We start from the raw sequence: 24,568 nt of genomic DNA, 5'->3' as shown, positions 1-24,568 counted from the left end.
CTGTGGACAAGAAACAAAAACAATTACTATGACACGAAGGAACTATGACATGAGCAGAGTGAACAGAAGTAGACACAGCTACAACGATAAGTATTAATTACATTGACAATCATAATGACAATACTCCAGCCCTGACTGGAGGGCAAAGCAGGACTAAATAGTAGCTGGCTGATTGACACCAGGTGTGGCCAGGTGCCAATCAGCCACAGCTGAGGGGGGAAAAAACTCAGGGATACAAGCAGGAAATAGAACCAAAATAAGAGCGCTTACAGGAAATAAAGACAGACAGAGGAAAAACTCAAAACATAACTGTCAGTGACAAACCTGACAATGTGTTGTAGATTAGCTGTTGAGTATTACCGTAAATGTTGAACAAAATACGAGAAAGTCCAGGGGAGAGAGAAGTCTACAGGTCACAGTCCAAAGCCAGGGAAGTCAAGGATCGAGGGAGGCAGTCAGAATCCAGAGGGAGATCCGGGGAAAAGTGAGACGCACAGCTCACTTTCCAGGCGACGGAGGGTACTGCAGGGACGAAAACACACTGAGAACACGGAGGGGCAAAACACAGAGAGAGGAGGATTGCATCAAGCAGGATGATCGCTTACTGTACGCCAACAGAAGACTATACTCCGGCGCCGCATGGCAGGTTGTGCGAGCTTATGAAGGCAGCTCGTTCATCCCAGGCAGGTGCACAGATTACAGATCTCCTGCAGCTGTGCGGAGGTGCGCCCGCAGCGGAGAGAGGAAACACCCGTGGGTGTGGCCCGCGGTGCTCTCACTGGAGCGCACAGACGGATGAGCGGTGTTGGCAGGAGTCTGAACCGTAACAATAATAACATTAATAATGAAAATATTCCTTTTGATAAGCAATACACTTTTATTCCTCAGTCTTTGTTTACCATTGTATTTGAAAGGTCAATACATTTTCAATTATCAAAAAAAAGTAAACAAATAATACAAATTTAATGGACTCTCAATTTCTGTTAGCATAAATTGAACTTCAGTAGATATTGAATATCTTGAAGTGCAGAATTTTCCCCAAATTTGAAAAACTGTCAAGTGTATTTTTGTTATTGTTATCACTTTCCAGCAAATCGGGCATTTGCTTGATTGTCCGTGTTGATGGGCTCATCTTGATCATTTATTTTGAAGCTGAAATATTCCCACACAGGACATTTGGTTTTGCAATCATCATTTTGTGTTACTTTCCAGTGCTTCCCACTAGCGAGCAGCGAGGCTTTCTATCCATGCCTCATATTGTGTAAACTTGCGATCCCACCTCTGCCCACAGATTGTGGATGACTGACAAGAGGATTCACTCTATTCATTTAATTCTGCAATTGAATGAACACACTTAAGTGTTCAGAGTGATGCAGGAAGTGAACCCTCTTGTACCCTGTTCTAAAGTGAGAGAGGAAAAAACTGGAGATGGTAATTTGTCGAGGTCATATTCATTTATCGTTGATTCATCAATTTATGTACTATCAGCCCAGGCTTAGTTAGCACGTCTGCCTCACAGAGTGCAGAGTCCAGTTTGAACATATCTGCTTTTATGCATGTTTATTGGTCACTGTGTTAAAATAAAGTTAAATGCATCTAAACAAAAAGGAGCATTGCCTGGGGAGGGGGTGGGGGGGTATAAATTGTAGCGTCCCGGAAGAGTTAGTGCTGCAAGGGGTTCTGGGTATTTGTTATGTTGTGTTTATGTTGTGTTATGGTGTGGATGTTCTCCCGAAATGTTTGTCATTCCTGTTTGGTGTGGGTTCACAGTGTGGCGCATATTTGTAACAGTGTTAAAGTTGTTTATACGGCCACCCTCAGTGTGACCGGTATGGCTGTTGACCAAGTATGCTTTGCATTCACTTGTGTGTGTGAAAAGCCGTAGATATTGTGTGACTGGGGTGGAACGCAAAGGCAGTGCCTTTAAGGTTTATTGGCACTCTGTACTTCTCCCTACATCCGTGTACACAGGGGCGTTTTAAAAAGTCATAAATTTTACTTTTTGAAACCGATACCGATAAATTTGAAACCGATACCGATAATTTCCGATATTACATTTTAAGGCATTTTAAGGCCAATGATATCGGCAGTCCGATATTATCAGACATCTCTAGTTAGAACTATATGTTACTTTGTACAAAAAATGGCAACAGCGGAAGATGCAAGTGCATGTACGAGCCAGTCTGCCCCACAACAAGAGGATGGAGAAAAAGAAGGAACTTATTCACTACAGCGTCGGACAACCATGGCGAACTCGCGCAATGTTCTTTGGGTAAAACTTTATCTTATATGGAGATATATGTCACCAATGGGAGAAACATCACAAATGGAGCATGTGGAAATATGAAAGCAGAAAAGATTGTTTTATAAATATCTTCGTCATGCCTCCATGGTTAGATTTCAAATTATCGGGCCTTATGCAGATCCCAAATACACAAAAACATGTACCATTGGGTAAGAATAGTTGGTTTTGCATAAAAGGTCCACTTTAATGCTCAATTAATCGTTTTGCTAGCTAACTGTAACCGCGCACAATGATGGAAAATGCGCCATCAAGTGTGACAGCGAAACACACGGGTGGAAGTGGAGATTCTTTCAAAATAAGATAAAAGATAAAAAACTGAGAGAAGTGAAAGTCGTACCAAGGTTTCTTTTTGTCATTTTTGAAAGATTTAAAAGTATAGCAATTCATGATAGTCTTATTTTGGAAGCTGGCACAGGCAACAAATGCTACTTTTCCAGTTTAAATTAGTATTTTATTAAGTATTTAATTGTTTTTCTATTTTTTAAATATACAATCAGATGAATGTGCAGGACACTTTGCTTCAAGAAAATGGCACAAATTCGGTGAAATGGCTTATACATTTTAGTGCTGGGGCTACCAATATTCAAATCTTAATCGTTATTATGGCATTCCTTAAATGGAGCTGATTTTCTCTTTTGACTTGGCTGGTAAAAACAGATGTGTCACTTTGTTAATCAATGTATATTAAACATAGTATTTACCTCATTCCAACACTGACAACTCGGAAGGAGGGGGCACTGTAGGAATTAAGTCATTTACATTTACATGTACACAGTTGGATTACTAACATTGTTTGTTCTCTCTGTGATTTCACACGTCTCGCTAAACTCCCACTTCACATTTACTCGCTGTAAATGAACAGTTGGCCAAACAAATGCTGTGTGCCTTCAAAGCGCTAGGGAGTGCTTCTGGTCATATCAGGTTGTTTAGCTGTGTGGGTTTCTTAACAAAGACAATGCTACAGACTACTGTAGTTGCTAACTGTGGTAGAAACAATTTGGTCAAATGGATAGCAGCTTTCTAGGATAGGATAGGACTTTATTGTCATTGCACAAGTACAACAAAACTATGTTTTCAGCACAAACCCGTTCCAGATTAGACAGACAAACAGCGTACAGGGTTACAGAACAGGAACGCTGATAGGTCGCCAAAGGCGCACCGTAAAAGATGGGAAAAAGGTAAAACCCTGGGGAAGAAGATGAGTAAAAAAAAATACAATCTAGACTGGGCTCCTAAGGGGGCCTAGTCTGGATTGGGAAAAATCCTCCATGCCATGCACACATAAACATGTTACATATAATCACGACAACTCGCAACGGGGGGGGGGGGGGGGGGGGGGGGTTGAGACCCTGGAGGTCGACTGCTGCTATAAAGCGCTGCCAGCCGTCCATCACCCTGAAGGGGAATCAAGCGGTGGGGGTCGGGGGGTATGTGTGTATATGCCTTTTGTCTTGGGTGTGTTGATGTAGTGTCCATAGGCCATAGGCCTGAGGCCGTTCTGCATGCAAGCAAAAGTTCGACTCCAGGTGTCGTTGAGGAGGGAGGCAGGTCAAAAGCGTCCATCATTGAAGTGTCCTAGGGGGATGTTTTCCGAACAGCCTGCTCCTGTTGTTGCAGCGTCAAGGCCATTCGAGGGAGTCAAATCGTAGATTAGGATTTTTGTTTTTCCGCGAGCAGACATTACAATGGCTTCTCTGTTCTATCCATCCATGCTGGCCCTTATATCCAATTTTTCCCTTTCAACCAGCTTTTCCATGATGTGATCCATCTTGCGATTCAGTTCAGAAATCACCCCAGGCTGTGATCCCACAGCCCTATGACACTTATTTAGATTTAGACATATTCTCAGGGCAGGGTAAAGTGGTACATACTGTCTACCATCATTTACTTATCACATACTAACCAAATACAGAAATATAACGCCCGGCTGATGTTGCATCTGGCATTTTAAAGTAAAATTATTGTTCCTAAGGTAGTGCATCATTAAGCAGTCCCTCTGTTACGTTAAGTTCAAGTTTGGACCCCAGAAAAGTGGCGTTGTAGCAGCCAAAGTCTTTTATTGACAGCCGTGAAGCTTCTACAAAAAGTACTACTCCAAAGGCGTATCCAAAGAGAGAGAACTCATGGTACCAGCAAAAAGGGAGAATCAATTCTAGAGGAGAGGCAGGAAGATGAAGGACAATTCCAAACCAGCAAAGATCCAACAACTTCCTGCTGAAAATGTCCTTTGTGTTCTTTGATGTTTCCCTCTTACACACATGCTTATGGCTATGAGTTTTTCTTCTTCCTTGGCCTCAGTCTGGACCCTTTCTCCAGGGCCCAGGCTTAGCCTGAATTTTTGTTTTTCTCACCCCACAACCCCCCAGCCCCACCCCTCAGCGTTTACCTGTTTCTCACCTTTTTTGTAAGGGGCGCCGGAAGTTAGCAGACCCATCAATGATCCTGTTCTTTCTCCCTGTAATGTTTGTCTGCTCTTGAATGGGATTGTGCTGAAAATGTTTAAATCCCCTCGGGGATTATTTCTGATTCTAATTCTGATTCTGATTAGAAAAACAACAAATAAATCAAATTGCCCACATAGTGTGACACCCTCTGGGTTCTGAAGATTGTTAAAGGCCTGAATTTGCAGCAGATTTATCGGGAGTTGTGATAAAAGTTGAGATGTTTGAGGCTTAATTTTTGTTCTTGAATACATTAAATCACATGATTTATGAGTTTGTTATCAATGTTTGAAGTATTACTTGTAACCTTAACCACAAAAAGAGCACGGTTTAAACAAAAACTAGAAAACAAATACTATTTTGATATTATACTCATTTTATTGTGAATGACATTTTTTTTTTTTTCATTTCCACTAGGTTAAACTACACTCTGACCAACCCAGGCCTGCTCATTTTGACCCATCAGGATTATATTTTGAGCCCTCAAAAATTATGAGACTGGAGTTTCCTCAGGCTCAGAGAGCGCAGCCCAGCCCTGGTTCCCCACCTTCCAACGAACCCAGTAGCCAAAGTAAATTCATTATATTTAGCATTAGCCTCTTATCTCATCTATCACACTAACTAAAAAGTTACAGCATGTGTCCGCTCTATAAATAATGCATGCCAAAAAAGGCCACTGGATTTTGACCAGTATTGAACTTAAGTAAGCTTCAAATTGTCAGGACTGACTGCTTCCTTTGCAAATATGTGTACTTAACAGGATCTACTTGTGGCCTATCATCTTTATCTGCCTCCATCTCAAATATCTCAGATTTCCAGGGAGGTCCGCAAGTGGCCAGTACGCTCTACGCTCAGGCCGACGGACTCCTCCAGCAGGTTGGTAAGCTCTTTGTTTCATGGGACTAATGCCTAAAATCCTCACTTGATGTCATAATGTGCTGTCTTGATCCATGCAGCTGCAGCGTTTTGAGGAGCAGCTAAAGTGCAAAATACCAAAGGTGACGGTAAGACCAACAAGTTTGTAATTTTTACTGAAATTTGGCAGGTCTCAACAATCAAGAATTTTTACTGCTCTTTAGGGTCTCTCAACGCTTTATGAAGGACTGGACTCTTTAGAAAAGGGATACCTGTTGGCCAAAAAAGAAAAGGAAGGAACAGCAAGTGGCCATTTTGACCCTAATCGGTAAGACAATTTGAGTTTTAATATATGTAATGGCCGCAGGGATCCATCCATGTATATAAATATTGCCAGTCACAATTAGCTTGTGCTCAGCTGGGAAAAAATAGTATATATACGTATTATGTCATGCATTTATGAAGATGTCAGGTTCAAACACTGATGACATCTATTAAACAAGACAAGAAGCAAAGAATCAAACAGAGACAGAATTAAATTTGGACTCAATTAAGGAGAGACGCCGTCGACCTGTAACCTCTTACAGTGTCTTAGCACGCTCTGCCAAAAGATTACACCCCTCCTTCTTTATTTGACTTTCTCCGACCACCTGACCACCACTTCCACTTCCAGGGGTAAGTGGGTCGTAAACAGCGTTGCCTTTGGTTACAGAATAGTTCAAAAGAAGAGGTCGTAAAATAGTTCAAAAAGAGTTCCATAAAATAGTTCAAGAGAGTTCGTAAAATACTTCAAAAAGAGGTCCATAAAATAGTTCAAAAAGAGTTCGTAAAATACTTCAAAAAGAGTTTGTCTGGAAATTGGGCAGATCCTTGGATCTCTCCGCTTTGAAGTCCTTGGGTTAGAACAATATATTTCTGTTGATTACCATACATGAGAGAAAACAGAAACCCTTCATGTGGCTTTCCCCCTTACACAGTGGAGTTTTACGAGCCTTCTTGGTAGGTTTCAAAGACAGCTTTTGTCTTCTCATCAGACCCTCAATGTTACACAACGTTTTTGTGATAACTTACAAACAATTATTCTAACATAAGTATTATGAACTGTTACAGGCATATTCAATAATAATGGTAATATCAAAAATGTAAATGAACAGAATGTGGGAATATAAAGCGTGTTGTGGTTCATGGTCATATGTCTTGTGGTTATTTGTTTAACTCGTTCCCAGCTGAATATCAGGTCCTACCCGTGACTCCTTAATTAGCGTAGTGGCAGCGACACCCCAAACGTTTTGACTTAGGGGCCACATTGAGTTAAAATAATTTTTTCCGGGGGCCCAAGCTTTCTATTTGTGTGTGTGTATACATACCCGGCCACCCGGCCAAATTCTTTTTCCGTTCTGTTTTGTGCAGCAAATTTTTCCTTTTTCAATGGTCGAGTCAATCTTCTTCAGCTTTGGGGGCCCATCGTGTGGCGTTACTGGTGTTGGTATTGACCTTAACGGCAGGAAGGATGTGCAAGGGAATAGAGGGCTTTGGGTTCTTTTATTGCTAAAGTATCCCACAATGCATTGCTGGCAGCCAAATTGGTAGGTTTTGTTTACCGAGCAATAGTGCTACTCAATGCACAGGTGATATCTCCGCAGTATTCAGTGGAAAATAATATTGCACGGCCTGAGGTACGATAATGAAATACTGCGGGTCACTACATAAGAATTCCCTTACTCGGTACAAGGAGAAAACAAGCCGTAATTGGATGTGAGGATCTTTACCAGATCGACAAATCTGAGTGGAGTAGAGATCCTGACATCTTCCTCAATGTTTTATACTTGGTGAACTACTTAATTTTTCAACGCAGCCCATTTTACACTTTGAAAGATTTTGAAAATTATAAGAGTCGAGAAAGCTATGACCGGTTTGTTTGTGGATGGATTGTGACGTTTGAGTTTGTCTTTATAAACCGTCTGTATAAACACAGTGGACATCTTGTTGTCAAGACTAGAGTAATGCACTCTCATCCGACCCAAATAAGACACCCTGAATAATCACGGATAACCATTCTAAGGTCATCTCACGTGCCTTGGTTGCCGTGGGTAAATTCGAGCCCTGCATTCGTCACTGCATGTCGCTCGTCACTTACATTATTATGGACATGCAAAGATTAGATGGAAAATAATACTTTATCAAAGCTTATCTTGGGTTTTCTCAAACCAAGTTGTAATTTTGCAATATTCTTGTCTTTTTCGCCAGAGTTTAGCCGATAGACCAAGTTGTACTTAGTTGTAATTCCGCAATGATTTTGTCTTTTTTGCCAGAGTTTAGCCGCTATACCAATTTGTACGTACTGTACTTGTCCATGTTGACAGAACAGTCCTGTGTAAAATGTCGTGGACAAATAAACATGGAAGTATTTATTTTATAGACATCAGAGCAGGCGGAAGAGCAGTAAAACAAGAAGGAATAATACTGCAGGCTCCAGGCAATAGCACAAATGAGCAGAGCAGAGAGGAAGGGTCTGGCTGAGAGCATGAACTGAAAGTGCTTTGAATCTGTGACATCACAATTAGCTTATTGTTAAAAAGATTGCAACACACAGTGTTTAAAGCAGTGGTTCTTAACCTGGGTTCGATCAAACTCCAACGCGGAGGTCAAGACACACCCGACTCATCATGTAAATAAAAACTTCTCCCTATTGGCGTATTATGGATACCCCCAAACAATGTTCCCTCTAATTTTCCATCTGATTTGCAGGTGTGTAATTTGTTGTGAGTTCATGCACTGTGTTGGTTTTGTTCTTTGAACAAGGTGATGTTCATGCATGGTTCATTTTGTGCACCAGTAAAAAAAACATATAACTTTGTCTTGAATTTGAAAAAAATATATTTTTTTTAATTTTTCACTAAAGAAGGGTTCGGTGAATGCGCATATGAAACTGGTGGGATTCGGTACCTCCAACAAGGTTAAGAACCACTGGTTTAAAGGCATCCAAAACTGCATGCAAGCTCACGTCCAAACACATTGAACCTTATGACACCTTGGCATTGTTTAGAAGGCTTTAGAGGAAATGGAGCATTCTTTAAATATTGTGTTAATATTGTTACACTGTAAGTAGCACTCACTATAAATACACTGCCTATTACCTGACACCTTCTATGTCAGCTACTTCTCTTTGTTTTTAATGTCTATTTTCTATTTTCTGCTGGATCTACTCTCTATTTTATGCTGCTGCTGTCACATATACTGTAATATTATACATGGTAATTGTTATATATTGTATATATGTTATAGACATAATATAATATATCTGTATATATAATATACTGTACACATATTATGTATATATTCGTTTATATCGCTATATTTAGTCTATTTATACCTGCACTGTCCTTTCAATCCTTACACTTTCTATCATTGTAACTGAGCTACTGTGTTGAACAATTTCCCTTGTGGATCATTAAAGTTTGTCTAAGTCTAATTAAAACATTTCAATACAAGTGATTATTATCGGTCCATCTCACTCATGAATGATTGAAACTGGCAGTAAAAAACCCTGATCGGAAAACTCCTATTTTCAACTCTTGGTAACTTAATTTAAAAAATCCAAAATAAATACAAACGTGTGCATCCAATTCTTGTGTTTTTAAAAATCATGATTAATGATGTATGATTCATTCCGCCCTGAAAGAAGAATGGTTAAGAAATCATAAAGTGTCCCCACTATTTGACATTCCTATGTGTATATTAGAGAACTGGAGGAGTTCATCTATCAGTGTGGGCTGCATCTGGACGCGCTGAAGGAGAAGGTGGAACAGAGAGCTGATGTCGGTCATCCTCCTCTTACCGCCACAAAATCATCTTCTGATGATTTGCACTCAGAGGTAACATAATTTCTCTTCCCCCCAGAATGAGGCATATTCAAACTGTTCTCTAAGTTTTTGTGTTTTTTTGCCGAATTAAAAATTATTTATATTATATTTTTTCCCAGTAGAGTGGTGGGATATAGACAATATACCGGTACATGATATAAGTACGGCCTACAATATATCGTATTTTACGGACTATAACGTGTACTGGTATATAAGCCGCAGCCACTAAATAGATTTTAGGATATATCGCCGATCTCTAGCCCACAGAACATATGGCTTTGGGTGGATTGTCATTTTAAAATGACAGCGGAACTTCGCTTTTCAGATGCCAACACTTTTCATACAGATGTATGACAGAAAAAATTGGCAAAAGTTGTGGTTTCGGTATACATTTTTTTAGAGATGTCCGATAATGGCTTTTTTGCCGGTATCCGATATTCCAATATTGTCCAACTCTTAATTACCGATTCCGATATCAACCGATACCGATATATACAGTCGTGGAATTAACACATTATTATGCCTAATTTTGTTGTGATGCCAAGCTGGATGCATTAAACAATGTAACAAGGTTTTCCAAAATAAATCAACTCAAGTTATGGAAAAAAATGTCATATTTATTATTGAAGTCACAAAGTGCATTATTTTTTTTAACATGCCTCAAAACAGAAGCTTAGAATTTGGGACATGCTCTCCCTGAGAGAGCATGAGGAGGTTGAGGTGGGCGGGGTTGGGGTTGGGGGGTGGGGTTGAGGTGTGGGGGGTAGGGAGTAGCGGGGGGTGTATATTGTAGCGTCCCGGAAGAGTTAGTGCTGCAAGGGGTTCTGGGTATTTGTTCTTTTGTGTTTATGTTGTGTTACGGTGCGGATGTTCTCCCGAAATGTGTTTGTCATTCTTGTTTGGTGCGGGTTCACAGTGTGGTGCATATTTGTAACAGTGTTAAAGTTGTTTATACGGCCATCCTCAGTGTGACCGGTATGGCTATTGATCAAGTATGCGTTCCATTCACTTGTGTGTGTGACAAGCCGTAGATATTATGTGATTGGGCCGGCCCGCAAAGGCAGTGCCTTTAAGGTTTATTGGCGCTCTGTACTTCTCCTTACGTCCGTGTACATAGCTGCGTTTTAAAAAGTCATACATTTTACTTTTTGAAACGGATACCGATAATTTCCGATATTACATTTTAAAGCATTTATCGGCCGATAATATCGGCAGTCTGATATTATCGGACATCTCTAAAGTTTTTCAAACGTGCATACAATTACAATGTGGTCCATCACATATTAACAGTTTCACATTTCAACATGTCTAAAAAGGAGTAGGAAAAAAACGTTGTTTTTTTTATCCTACACCTTTCCCGTTTTATAGCAATTGCTGCTAACAAATTTATTCAATCCACACATTCTCCCATTGACTTAAGTACTTTAGTTCTTATGTGCCTCTGAAGCTGCAATCAGTCCAGCGCCCCTGGAAGGTGAAACAGTATATTGCTCCTAAAGTTTGAATGCAGTGTACACCACACGTAATACAATTATTTTTAAAAACTTCTAGAGAGCTATCAAATTGATTCTGATCGATTCAATTAAGACACCTGCAAACATCCATTGAGATGAGGTAAAAAACACAGTAATGCCACTCTGTATTATTCCTTTATTAACTATCAAAAATCTAGATGCACATCATTGTCTTGTCTGCTTGAGTGGAAGAGAAGAAAAAAGCAACAACAGCGGAAGACAACCGCGCCTCTGAGCCGTGTTTGGGCATCCTGGGACATTCAATGTACGATTTTGAACGTTGAAGCCAACATGCAACTATCAAATTTAAGTGTTATATGTTTCATTCAGACTCACAAGTGATAGTAAAACTTCATATTCCATGATTTTCAAAAAAAGGCTTGACGGCAAAGTCTACGTCATTAGTAATAAGCCCATTTTCCTTCATGACTTAAGCACTTTTCCCATACTCATACAATGTGAGTGTGTCCAAAGGCTGGATGGGAGAATACGAAGAAGAAAAACGTGCGTATCTTTAATCCCGTAGAAAAACACTTGGGCGCAAACGGAAGATTAGGGCCATATGCATGTGACAAACTGGTTTTCCTAGGTCGGGGGCCTAGTGATTCCCTGGACCTCTTTAACCCTTGTGTGGTGTTCGGGTCTGTGGGACCCGTTTTCATTTTTTATTAAAAGAAAAATGATACAATTAATAAATTTTTCAAACTGAGACTCACTGACTTTCGCTCATTTTCTGTCAAGAACATATATCAGAATACATATTTAATGACCACACACCATACACCCCCCCTACACATTTCTATTACATATAAGATGTCCGGGTCCACTGGAAGTGTGGAAATTGATGTTCTGTGTACCACATGCACGCACGCACGCACGCACGCACGCACGCACGCACACACACACACACACACACACACACACACACACACACACACACACACACACACAGCAGGTCTAGACAGGAGGAGGACAGAGTGTAGGTATACAGAACATCAGAGGGTCAAATGTGCGAGAAAATGAGAGCAGACAGTGTTGACAAACAATGTTGCAACCTTGTGTGGGAACCGCAGGTGCAGAAACACAAAAGAAGAATCCCTGTGTGATGCAGAAACTGGCAGAGAAATTTTCCGTGCAACGTTCATATTGTTGTTACTCAGCCAGCGTTTGTGGGTCTGATGGACCCGTTGCATTTTGTGGCTTTTAATGCCTCACAATCAAACACTTTTATGTTAAAATACTGAACAGATGTTTATTGGGATAAGGTAAATATCTGTTCAGTATTTTAACATAAAAGTGTGTGATTGTGAGGCATTAAAAGCCACAAAATGCAACGGGTCCATCAGACCCACAAACGCTGGCTGAGTAACAACAATATGAACATTACACAAGGGTTAAGAGATGAGTGAAAATGGAAAAAGATGAAGAAAAATATTTATTTTGTGTTTTAATATATTTTCTGTAAGAGGACAAACATGACACAAACGTTCCTAATTGTTAGAAAAACCTACTGTTTATATTAAAAACATGCTTCACTGATGAGAGGATTTGGCAAGCACCATTTTGTCCTACTAATTTCAGCGATCCTTGAACTCATCGTAGTTTGTTTACATGTACAACTTTCTCAGATGCTGCCACAGAAATACATGTTTTATTATACTCCTTCTTTGTCTCATTTTGTCCACCAAACGTTTTATGTATGTAATATTGACTGCATTTCCCATAGTTGTTTGTGTGCCATTTTGATCCAGGCCACAGCAAACGTTACCCAGCTTGCAAAGATTGTAATAAATCCATTAGAAGAACACAGCCTGCAGTTTCCTTACGCTTGGACACACACATCTATACCTTTGGCCATTCTGAGCCAGTAATTTCCGGAAGTTAGCTTATCCTGTGAGAAGCTTCCATTTTACTAATGATTTCCAATGTTGCAAAAATGTGTAGAATAAAAATTAAAATGCAACATTTCTGTCAACGAAGGTTTGCGTCAGCCTTTGATTGTAGGCTATTATAGCTAATATAGACACTTACATCATGTGTTGCCTTCATTGTAAGACTTATATAGGGTTTTTAATTTTTTGCAGCTCCAGACAGATTTTTATTTTTTATATTTGGTCCAATATGGCTCTTTCAACATTTTGGGTTGCCGACCCCTGGCCTGGGTATCAAAGGCTGAAACAAAGAATCCCACGCTGTAAGCATGACCGCGAAGTAATCAGGAGGGACATGTACAGAGTGTACTCACTTGTGTGCTATGTCGACTTTGGCTTGTGTTGAGTAATTTTTTATCAGCCAATATGAATCATGTAAGTTGCTGCTAAACAAACGGTACACTCACTACTCCACAGTACCTATTGAGAAGATACAATAAAACGATTTCTTCAAAAGTTTTTAGTGTTTGGTAACTGTATGAATATACCGTATTTTTCGGACTATAAGTCGCAGTTTTTTTCATACTTTGGCCGGGGGTGCGACTTATACTCAGGGGCGACTTATGTGTGAAATTATTAGCACATTACCGTAAAATATCAAATAATATTATTTAGCTAATTTACGTAAGAGACTAGACGTATAAGATTTCATCGGATTTAGCGATTAGAAGTGACGGATTGTTTGGTAAACGTATAGCATGTTCTATATGTTATAGTTATTTGAATGACTCTTACCATAATATGTTACGTTAACATACCAGGCACGTTCTCAGTTGGTTATTTATGCGTCATATAACGTACACTTATTCAGCCTGTTGTTCACTATTCTTTATTTATTTTAAATTGCCTTTCAAATGTCTATTCTTGGTGTTGGGTTTTATGAAATAAATTTCCCCAAAAAATGGGACTTATACTCCAGTGTGACTATATGTTTTTTTCCTTCTTTATTATGTATTTTCGGCCGGTGTGACTTATACTGAGGAGTGACTTATACTCCGAAAAATACGGTACTTTATGTGTGTATGATGTTCTCATTACACATTTGTTTTTCATTCCAGAACCAACATATGATTGATCCAACAGAGATTACTGAAAGCAGCAGTGATGAGACGAAAGGAACTGAATGGAACCTGAATTCTGCTCACCTCAACCAAAAATGTGAAAAACAAGCCGTAAACGTGAATCAGTATGTACACTTTTTTGTATGTTTGGGTTTTTATTTTTTTTTATAATTTGTTGTCCTAATTCATCATGCAGTGTTATACTGTTCTTGTATGTATGTTGTACAGGACTTCCACCACACCTGTAAGTCACCCTGCTAATGACAGGAGGAGAAAGAAGATTGAGAACTCCTGCAGCAGCAGTTTGAGCAGTCTTGGAGACATTACTGCATCTGAGAAGAAGTGGTCCAAACCACACAATGAGATCAGGAGAGCTTTTTATCAGGTCAGCTATAGAAATGCTTACCAGCATGTACCATAAGGGCACAGCTGCCGACAAACGGTAGTAACCAAGCAGAAAAACAAAAAATCTATTTGTGAAGCATCCAAACAGATGGTCACCGAGTCTGAGGCGTGTGCTCAGTTCCAGCACAATGTATAAACTCACACACATGTTTCCTCTCCGCTCTTTCCACACCAGCAACACAACACTTCATTATCCATCGATTACACTTACAGTGCAGTGAGGTATATTCAACAACACTAGAGTTCTTGATGTCAATATGACAAAACAATCTTGTCGTTACACTATCTTTGTTCTGCTCAATTAGGCAAGTTTATTTATAGCGCACAATTGGTATACAAGGCAATTTAAAGTCTTTTACAGAAAAGTAAAAGTAAAATAAGTATAAAATCAGATTTCGAATTAAAATCAGAAAATACAATCATCATAAAAACAATCATAATTAATTAATTCAAATTCAAATCAATCAAATACTGTAGATAAAATACTTTAATTCGTCATATGCACCATTAAATATACAAAGCCCGTTCCCATATGAGTTGGGAAATTGTGTTAGATGTAAATATAAACGGAATACAATGATTTGCAAATCTTTTTCAACCCATATTCAGTTGAATATGCTACAAAGACAACATATTTGATGTTCAAACTGATAAACTTTTTTTTTTTTGCAAATAATCATTAACTTTAGAATTTGATGCCAGCAACACGTGACAAAGAAGTTGGGAAAGGTGGCAATAAATACTGATAAAGTTGAGGAATGCTCATCAAACACTTATTTGGAACATCCCACAGGTGAACAGGCAAATTGGGAACAGGTGGGTGCCATGATTGGGTATAAAAGTAGATTCCATGAAATGCTCAGTCATTCACAAACAAGGATGGGGCGAGGGTCACCACTTTGTCAACAAATGCGTGAGCAAATTGTTGAACAGTTTAAGAAAAACCTTTCTCAACCAGCTATTGCAAGGAATTTAAGGATTTCACCATCTACGGTCCGTAATATCATCAAAGGGTTCAGAGAATCTGGAGAAATCACTGCACGTAAGCAGCTAAGCCTGTGAACTTCGATCCCTCAGGCTGTACTGCATCAACAAGCGACATCAGTGTGTAAAGGATATCACCACATGGGCTCAGGAACACTTCAGAAACCCACTGTCTGTAACTACAGTTGGTCGCTACATCTGTAAGTGCAAGTTAAAACTCTCCTATGAAAGGCGAAAACCGTTTATCAACAACACCCAGAAACGCCGTCGGCTTCGCTGGGCCTGAGCTCATCTAAGATGGACTGATACAATGTGGAAAAGTGTTCTGAGGTCTGACGAGTCCATATTTCAAATTGTTTTTGGAAACTGTGGACGTTGTGTCCTCCGGACCAAAGAGGAACAGAACCATCCGGATTGTTATAGACGCAAAGTTGAAAAGCCAGCATCTGTGATGGTATGGGGTGTATTAGTGCCCAAGACATGGGTAACTTACACATCTGTGAAGACGCCATTAATGCTGAAAGGTACATACAGGTTTTGGAGCAACATATGTTGCCATCCAAGCAACATTACCATGGACGCCCCTTCAGGGAGAACTTCAGCTCCCTGAAGTTCTCAGAGCTTGAGATGGTTCCTATGTCTCTAACATGTCAGAGATGTACTTTGGCCCATGAAAAGACTTGTACACAAGGAGAGCTGTTTTAAAGTATATTCTCTGACCAACAGGAAGCCAGTGCAGTGACCTAAGCACTAGACTAATATGGTCGTATTTCCTGGTTCTCGTCGATACTCGAGCAGCAGCATTTTGGATGTACTGCAGCTACTTTTACTGCTCGTTTAGAAAGCCCAGTAAGAAGGCCATTACAGTAGTCCAACCTGCATGAGACAAAGGCATGGGTTACTGTTTCTAAGTATGATTTAGCCATTATTCCTCTGATTTTGGCAATGTTTTCAGGCGGTAAAAATCAGTGGATGCTATTGACTTAATGTATCAGTTAAAGTTATAGTCTGAGTCCATTATTACCCCTATATTTCTAACCTGATTGTTAGGTTTCAGGGAGAGGGTCTAAAGATGACTAATAATAGTTTCTCTTTGCTCCTGTGGGCCGAAGATAATGATTTATTTTTTGTCTGAGTTTAGCTGAAGAAAATAGTTTTGCATCCACACACTGAGCCGTTCAATGCAGCGACAAAGTGAATCAACTGACCGACGTTCACCGGCTGTCAGTGACACGTAGTGTCATCTTTGGAGTTGTGGTAGGACACATTGAAGCTGCGTATTAGCTGACCTAGTGGTTGACACATGACTTTTGCATGTAACATGGCTGACAAGCAAACACAGTTGTAATGAAAATCTAACATAGCTATAATTGTGGTTTTCTCAAATTCTGCGAAGTAAATGCACTAAGGGCCCATACTTGCTTTGCGCTTAAAGGGGAACTGCACATTTTTTGTAATTTTGCCTTTGACATGATGATGGGTTTTTTTTGTTTGTAATGCATTCTAAATATTAAATAAATGCAAACAAAAGTCAGCTTACAATGAAGTCTATGGGAGCCACTCAATTTTGCCTATAAAGCCCTTAAAAACATCCAAATACCTCCATTAGGGTTTTATATACATGATGTAAGTGTATATGTAATATAGTAACAGGCACATTTATAATAACATTTTATATTTACGTATTTTGATCATTTTAAGCATACATAATTTAAAAAACACATTGCGACTTTTGCTTTCTTCATTAGTGATTATTACTCACTGCAGACTTAATGAGAGCCAACAAACATAATAAAACATAATTTACTGTACGAGGTCTGCTATCATTAGGATGTCGACTGCTAGTTTCGTTAAGAAACATATTCATTATTAATTTAAATCATGTATTTTAACACAACATAATTGTTAATAATTGTACATTTATTTAGTTTATTTTATGTTATTTATGAGTCCCTTATTTTGCAGTATATTGGCTTAGTACATATTTTTCCAATTAGCCTTACCTAAGCATATGGTTTATGTGTTAAATAAATAATATTTGTGATGCACACATGGTTTCATATCATTTCTCAAACAGACTTAGACTTAGACTCAGACTTCCTATTTATTGTCATTCAAATTTGAACTTTACAGCACAGATAAGAACGAAATTTCGTTACATAAGCTCATGGTAGTGCAGGATAAAAAAAAAGCAATAAGGTGCATATATAGATAAATAAATATATATAAATAATATATAAATATACATATATAAAATAAATAAATATATATAAATATATATAAATAAATAAATAGATTACTGTACAGATAAATATATTGCACTTTTTCACATGCGTCCACGTTTATGGATGCATGTTATATTGTCTTTTTTATTCCAGTGAGTTAATCAATTTTGGGGGGAGTTGAGGGGATAATTTAATTATGATGCGTTCAAGAGTCTTACGGCTTGAGGGAAGAAGCTGTTACAGAACCTGGAGGTTCTGCTTCGGAGGCTGCGGAACCTCTTTCTAGAGTCCAGCAGTGAAAACAGTCCTTGGTGGGGGTGGGAGGAGTCTTTGCAGATTTTCTGAGCCCTGGTCAGGCAGCGCTTTTTGCGATCTCCTGGATAGGAGGAAGAGGAGTCCTGATGATCTTTTCCGCCGTCCTCACCACTCTCTGGAGAGACTTCCAGTCTGAGGCATTGCAGGCTCCAGTCCAGACAGAGATGCTGTTGGTCAGCAGGCTCTCGATAGTGCCTCTGTAGTTTCAAAATATACAATTTTTACATTACATTGTACATTTTTGACTTAATGCTGACCATAGCACAGGGCCCTGAAAGCAAACCAAATTCAAGCCATGTGGTTGAAATGTGATTCTGAAGAGAATACTTTGTTCACCTCACCCATTTTCTACATCTAGCAGCCCCAATGTGAATTGAGTTTGAGACCCTGGATGTAAACATTACACAACCCACAGTCAGCAATGTTACACTGATAATAATTTAACCATATTCTTACTTTTCATAATTCAAATTGAAATGAAGATAAACAATGTACAACCACGCCCAGTGATTATGTCAAATGTGTTGTGTTGAGCAGGATAGGATCGTCTCGCCAGGGACAGATAGTGGGTTTGTCGGTTCAGAGACAAGTCATCAGACGCCGGGTTTGGCTTCCAGCTCTCTCCGCCAGAAAACCTCAAGTAGGTGAGTCGGTCTAACCCAGCTCTCTGCAGCACAGATGTTGTGTGTGCACTTTACTGTACCATACAGCTCGCCTCATGTACTCATATAAAACATACCATTCATGTTTAGATAGTGAATAGAAGGATGTCCATTGATTGATTGAAGCTCAGAGCAATCGGATTTGACAAAACCTCAACGAACTGGATGCAATCTTACTTGGAGGGGAGGGAACAGGTGGTAGAGGTGAACGGCACCGTGTCCCCCCCCCCTCAGTGAGCTGTGGAGTCCCCCAAGGCAGTATATTGGGGCCTTTACTGTTCCTAGTATACATAAACGACTTGTCATCGGCATGCGACTGTGAATTGTTGTTGTTTGCGGATGACTCGGCCCTGCTGGTATCAGACAAGGACAAGTCACAGGTGGAGAAAATCCTCAGTGCTGAACTCTGTAGAACTTGCACCTGCCTCGCTGACAACAAGCTATTCATACACTTGGGTAATACGGAATCCATCCTGTTTGGGTCCCACATCAACCTTAAGAAAGTCAATGACTTCACTATAAAAGTGGGTGACATTGTTATCACCAGGAAAGATGAGGTCACCTACCTAGGTTCCATTCTAGAGGCTAATCTTTCCTGTGATAAAATGGCAACCAAGGTAATCAAAAAGGTCAACCAACGAACAAGATTTCTCTATAGAATCTCCTCTCTGGTCAACAAAAGCACCATGAGGATTCTAGCGGGAACTCTCGTTCAACCCTTTTTCGATTACGCATGCACCTCCTGGTACCCTAGCACCTCCAAAACCCTCAAATCTAGACTCGAAACATCCCAGAACAAGCTAGTCAGATTACTTCTAGACCTCCACCCCAGATCCCACCTCACTCCTACCCACTTCTCCAAAGTGGGCTGGCTCAGGGTGGAGGACAGAGTAAAACAACTTGCACTGAGCCTAGTCTATAAAAACCGCTACACCTCCCTGATACCGAAGTACATGTCAAACTACTTCCTTAACGTAAATGACCGCCATAACCACAACACCAGGGGGAGCTCCACTAACCACGTTAAACCCAGATTCCGATCTAACAAAGGTCTTAACTCATTCTCTTTCTATGCCACATCAATGTGGAATGCGCTCCCAACAGGTATAAAAGAAAGGGCATCTCTATCCTCCTTCAAAACCGCAATAAAAGTACACCTCCAGGCAACTTCAACCCTAAACTAACACCCTCCCCGGATTGTTAATAATCAAATGTAAACAATCAAATGTAGATACTTTTCTTATGCCTTCTGATCTCTCTCTCTCTCTATGTCCACTACTTGCTGTACATATCCTACCAAGTCAGACCTACACTGTTTCAATGTCCATTTCTCTGTTCTCAATTGTTGATGACTGATGATAACAACCAAAACTAACCCCCCCTTCCACACCCCGAATTGTAAATAATGTAAATAATTCAATGTATACACCCTGATGATTAACTTGTGTGATGACTGTATTATGATGATAGTATATATGATAGTATATATCTGTATCATGAATCAATTTAAGTGGACCCCGACTTAAACAAGTTGAAAAACTTATTCGGTTGTTTCCCATTTAGTGGTCAATTATAGGAATATGTACTTCACTGTGCAACCTACTATTAATATTAGAGGCTTTTTATTCTCGTTGCTCTTTTTACAGGTTATCATATTATGAATCCATAATAATAATTTCGATTTTCTTCACGAAGCACCTTTCCATCCTGAGGCAGCAGCAGCGACAAACACCTAGTCAACTATTGTTTATTTTATGTCTTATCCAAGGCGTGCCAGTGTTTCCGGACATCAGGAGGTGTGCTCAGTAAAACCTCACAAGAATCATACTTCATCACCACCTTTGGGCTCCTCGCATTCGTGCAGCTCCACAACAACAAAACAAAGAGAATATTTCCAACAAGAGTCGGGAAGATCTTGTCAGGATGAGAGCAGACAAGGCCAGTGGGTCAGTCAGGCAGATACTACCAGGATTGACAGTGAAACCGGTGAGTTTGTGACTTCTTTTCATCCTGATTGTATTCAATTATCAAATCAGCATTAACAATTGTTTTCTTATCTTAAATAATGTTGTCTTATTTAACCGATGCCCTTTGTATCGCCAGCCCAGACGGCGTCTGAAGACACACAAAGTGTCCAGTACGACGACTCCCCATCTTGTTCCTCTCCAAGTCCGTCATCCGCCTCAGCGCTTAACCGTTGCAGCGGCGACGCTCTTAAAACACTGAAATCTAGACAGGCAGTGATTCACAAGTGAGTGTGTGACACGACAGCTGCAGCGATAATGTATAAAAACAGACTTGACTTCTATTTTTCTACAAAGTATCCATCTCCTGACACATCCTAAATGCAGCGATGTCATACATTATTATTAGCATTATTATTGTTATTTCATGTATTTTATTTCAGACATGACTGCTAAGGAATTTGGTTACACATGAACAGGTACTCTGGCTTTCCCCCTGCATGATTTGATGTGGAATATACAAAACCCAAAACCAGGGAAGTTGGCACGTTGTGTAATTCGTAAATAAAAACAGAATACAATGATTTGCAAATCCTTTTCAACTTACATTCAATTAAATAGACTGCAATAACAAGATATTTAATGTTCGAACTGAGAAACGTAATTTTCTTTTTTTGAAAATAATCATTAACTTAGAATTTAATGGCAGCAACACATTGCAAACAAGTTGGCACAGGGGCATTTTCACCACTGTGTTACATGGCCTTCTCTTTTAACAACACTCAGTAAACGTTTGGGAACTGAGGAGACCAATTTTTGAAGCTTTTCAGGTGGAATTCTTTCCCATTCTTGCTTGATGTACAGCTTAAGTTGTTCAACAGTCCGGGGTCTCCGTTGTCGTATTTTAGGCTTCATATTGCGCCACACATTTTCAATGGGGGACAGGTCTGGACTACAGGCAGGCCAGTCTAGTACCCGCACTCTTTTAGTATGAAGCCACGCTGTTGTAACACGTGGCTTGGCATTGTTTTGCTGAAATAAGCAGGGGCGTCCATAATAACGTTGCTTGGATGGCAACATATGTTGCTCCAAAACCTGTATGTACCTTTCATCATTAATGGTGCCTTCACAGATGTGTAAGTTACCCATTCCTTGGGCACTAATACACCCCAATACCATCACAGATGCTGGCTTTTGAACTTTGCGCCTATAACAATCCGGATGGTTCTTTTCTTCTTTAGTCCGGAAGACACAACGTCCACAGTTTTCAAAAACAATTTGAAATGTCGACTCGTCGGACCACAAAACACTTTTCCACTTTGCATGAGTCCATTCTTGATGAGCTTGGGCCCAGCAAAGCCGGCAGCATTTCTGGGTGTTGTTGATAAATAGCTTTTGCTTTGCATAGTAGAGTTTTAACTTGCACTTACAGATGTAGCGGCAAACTGTAGTTACTGACGGTGGTTTTCTGAAGTGTTCCTGAGCCCATGTGGTGATATCTTTTACACACTGATGTTGCTTTTTGATGCAGTACCGCCTGAGGGGTTGAAGGTCCGTAATATCATCCGTTTGTGAATGAATACAGTTTTCCAGTTCGAAGGTTAAGTGTCTTGTCTTTGCAGTCTATTCAATTGAATATAGGTTGAAAGGGTTTTTGCAAAGCATTGTATTTTGTTTTCATTTACGATTTACACAACGTGCCAACTTCACTGGTTTTGTGGTTTGTACTTAAGAGTGTTTTCGTGTGCTGAAATTTCTGAGTGTCCCGTTTCGATATTGACATCCGTCGGATATCAGAAAAAAATAACAAGCGTGGGATTGTATCGGCTTGCATGAAAAAAGATCAGATACAAGCAGCCCTGTTGCACGTCTACTTGTGCAAAGCTGGACAGCCAGTTAATATCTAGATTTAATATTTTATAAAAGGTTAACATAAACATGGTAGGCTGTAGGCTACTAGGCGCTAACAGCTTCACAACAGCTAAGCACGCAAGCTAGACGAATGTAATAAGTGTCCTTAACAGAACAATAAATAGTGCAGAGTAAAACACAATATTTGTCAATATAAACAATTAACAAATGATTATATTACTTACCCATGCAAAATCTCCAAGGCAGAAGTGTATCAGAAAGTATCCAGTGTCCGCATCATGCAACTTAATGCGTTATGATCTTAATTAAAGGAATTATTATGGCAACTAGGTGTCATTACGATGTATGGACTACAAAATCGGCGGCCCAATATGACGTATACTTCCGATTTCCGGTTTAGGCTGCGCCTTATGATGGTCGTTAGTCTGTGTGCCTTGCAATTTGCTGTCGACCAGTGTAGGGTGTACCTCAGGCCTGGGCAATTATTTTGACTCAGGGGCCAAATTTAGAGAAAACAATGTGTCTGGGGGCCACTATATCTATTTCTAGGAAAACTAATACAAAACCTCACATTGAAGTGTGATTGAATGCTAAAAATGTTATGACAGAGCACCTTAAAAACGGAATGGAATTTTTTTTTTTTTCTATGAACGATAAAACCCTGAATATTGAGAACATATGAACGTCACACCACCTCTCAATTGACATATTTTACAATCAAGCCAAATGTAACAAAAATGCAACAAACACAGCGAAATTTGAACGTGAAGGGTAAAAAAACAAAAAACATCTACAATCTGATATATGTGATATATCACTAAGCTTTAGAACTTTCTTGTAAAAATCTCCTGCCGCGTCTGTCCCTGACACCCACATTTCAGGCTGGCCACTGTGGAAACACTCTGTGGAAACGCTCCCCACCGACACCACCAGCCACACCCTTAAGATTTTTTGTCAAAATAAAGCCAATAATGCAATTTTTTCTGGTCCCCTTTATTTAGAAAAGTATTGAAAAGTACCGAAAAGTATCAAAATAATATTGGTATCAGGACAACACTAGTCACTAAAATATCATGCAAAAGTGCAGATTCCAACCATTGAAGTATTTGTATTTGTAATTGTATAGTTCAAGACTTATGGTCATTTGAAAACATCACTGCACATCATAATGGCAGCTACACTTAAAGATCTAAAAAAAATATTTGGGAATGTTCGGCGGGCCAGATTGTAAAGCTTAACGGGGCGCATGTGGCCCCCCGGGCCTTAATTTGCCCAGGCCTGGTGTACCTAGTGTTTCCACATCATAGGGTTTGCAGTTGACACGAGTCTTGGTGATAAAACAAAAGCAACCAGGCAAAAAATATTCTACTGGATGTGACTTTCAACTTGTCATCCTAACAGCGATCCAAGTCGATCCCGACAGACCATTTCGGCCAGACCAAAGGAGAGGCGTGAAAGAACAAAGGAGTCTAAAGCAGATCTTTTGTCTCAGCGAAACTGCACTAAACAACGAACTTCAACACCTTTGTTCATTTCCCTCAGGTACAGTGGGGAAAATTGTTCTTTTTTTCTCTGCTGATTTTTTTCTTATGTTACTTTTACTGAATTTGTATACAACAACAAAAACAACCAAAAAAGGATTTTGTGAAACTTAGACTTAGACAATTTATATTGATCCACAAGGGAAATTGTTCCACACGGTAGCCCAGTTACAAAGGATGGAAAGGATAATGCACACAAGGGCACAAAAAGAGGGCGAAAACAAAAGGTATAAAGTAGACTAATAATGTACCATAGTATAGTAGAAAGTAAAAATATCACTAAAACAGGGTTACAAACCATATCCCTCAAAGAGACAAAGTGCAATTGTGCCACGAGCCAAACATAGCGATTTAAGCGTACAAGGACCAGAATCCTTAAATCCTTACAATGTTCAAATGTATTGAACTGCGCAGGGAACTGCGCAGGGAACGGCTTGCAAACGAACAACTAGAAATTGTGAATTGGTTCTCATCACATCACATCTCTACTAAAGGTTTGCATAAAGTTTTAGTAAAACCCGTGCGAACTTGATAGCCCACGCAAAGCTGATACTAAACGTATGCATAGACCAGGGATGTCAAACTCATTTTAGCTCAGGGGCCACATGGCAGGAAAATCTGTGCACACGC

The 24,568-nt window shown here is 39.7% G+C and overlaps 1 protein-coding gene across 5 annotated transcripts in view; it reads left to right on the top strand.

Annotated features, from left to right (window-relative positions):
• Positions 1–24,568, top strand: part of akna (AT-hook transcription factor) — a 100,581-nt gene that overhangs the window by 23,685 nt on the left and 52,328 nt on the right. For 4 of the 5 annotated variants that reach the window (XR_009817451.2, XR_009817452.2, XM_061980745.2 and 1 more), the window contains exons 6-16: positions 5,164–5,317; positions 5,507–5,622; positions 5,703–5,750; positions 5,826–5,929; positions 9,344–9,476; positions 13,968–14,095; positions 14,199–14,355; positions 18,437–18,543; positions 20,330–20,547; positions 20,665–20,812; positions 23,799–23,939. Coding sequence is in view for 3 of the 5 variants with exons in the window: in XM_061980745.2 (XP_061836729.2) it covers positions 5,164–5,317; positions 5,507–5,622; positions 5,703–5,750; positions 5,826–5,929; positions 9,344–9,476; positions 13,968–14,095; positions 14,199–14,355; positions 18,437–18,543; positions 20,330–20,547; positions 20,665–20,812; positions 23,799–23,939 (1,454 nt within the window). In the remaining 2 variants the exon portion in view is untranslated. The remainder of the gene's footprint in view (positions 1–5,163; positions 5,318–5,506; positions 5,623–5,702; positions 5,751–5,825; positions 5,930–9,343; positions 9,477–13,967; positions 14,096–14,198; positions 14,356–18,436; positions 18,544–20,329; positions 20,548–20,664; positions 20,813–23,798; positions 23,940–24,568) is intronic. The other variant, XM_072915339.1, reaches the window with a different exon arrangement.

This window comes from Nerophis lumbriciformis, linkage group LG20, assembly GCF_033978685.3.
Source record: "Nerophis lumbriciformis linkage group LG20, RoL_Nlum_v2.1, whole genome shotgun sequence".
Lineage (NCBI taxonomy): Eukaryota > Metazoa > Chordata > Actinopteri > Syngnathiformes > Syngnathidae > Nerophis > Nerophis lumbriciformis.
Note: the sequence above shows the minus strand (reverse complement) of the source record. Positions and strands in the feature narration are given on the sequence as shown.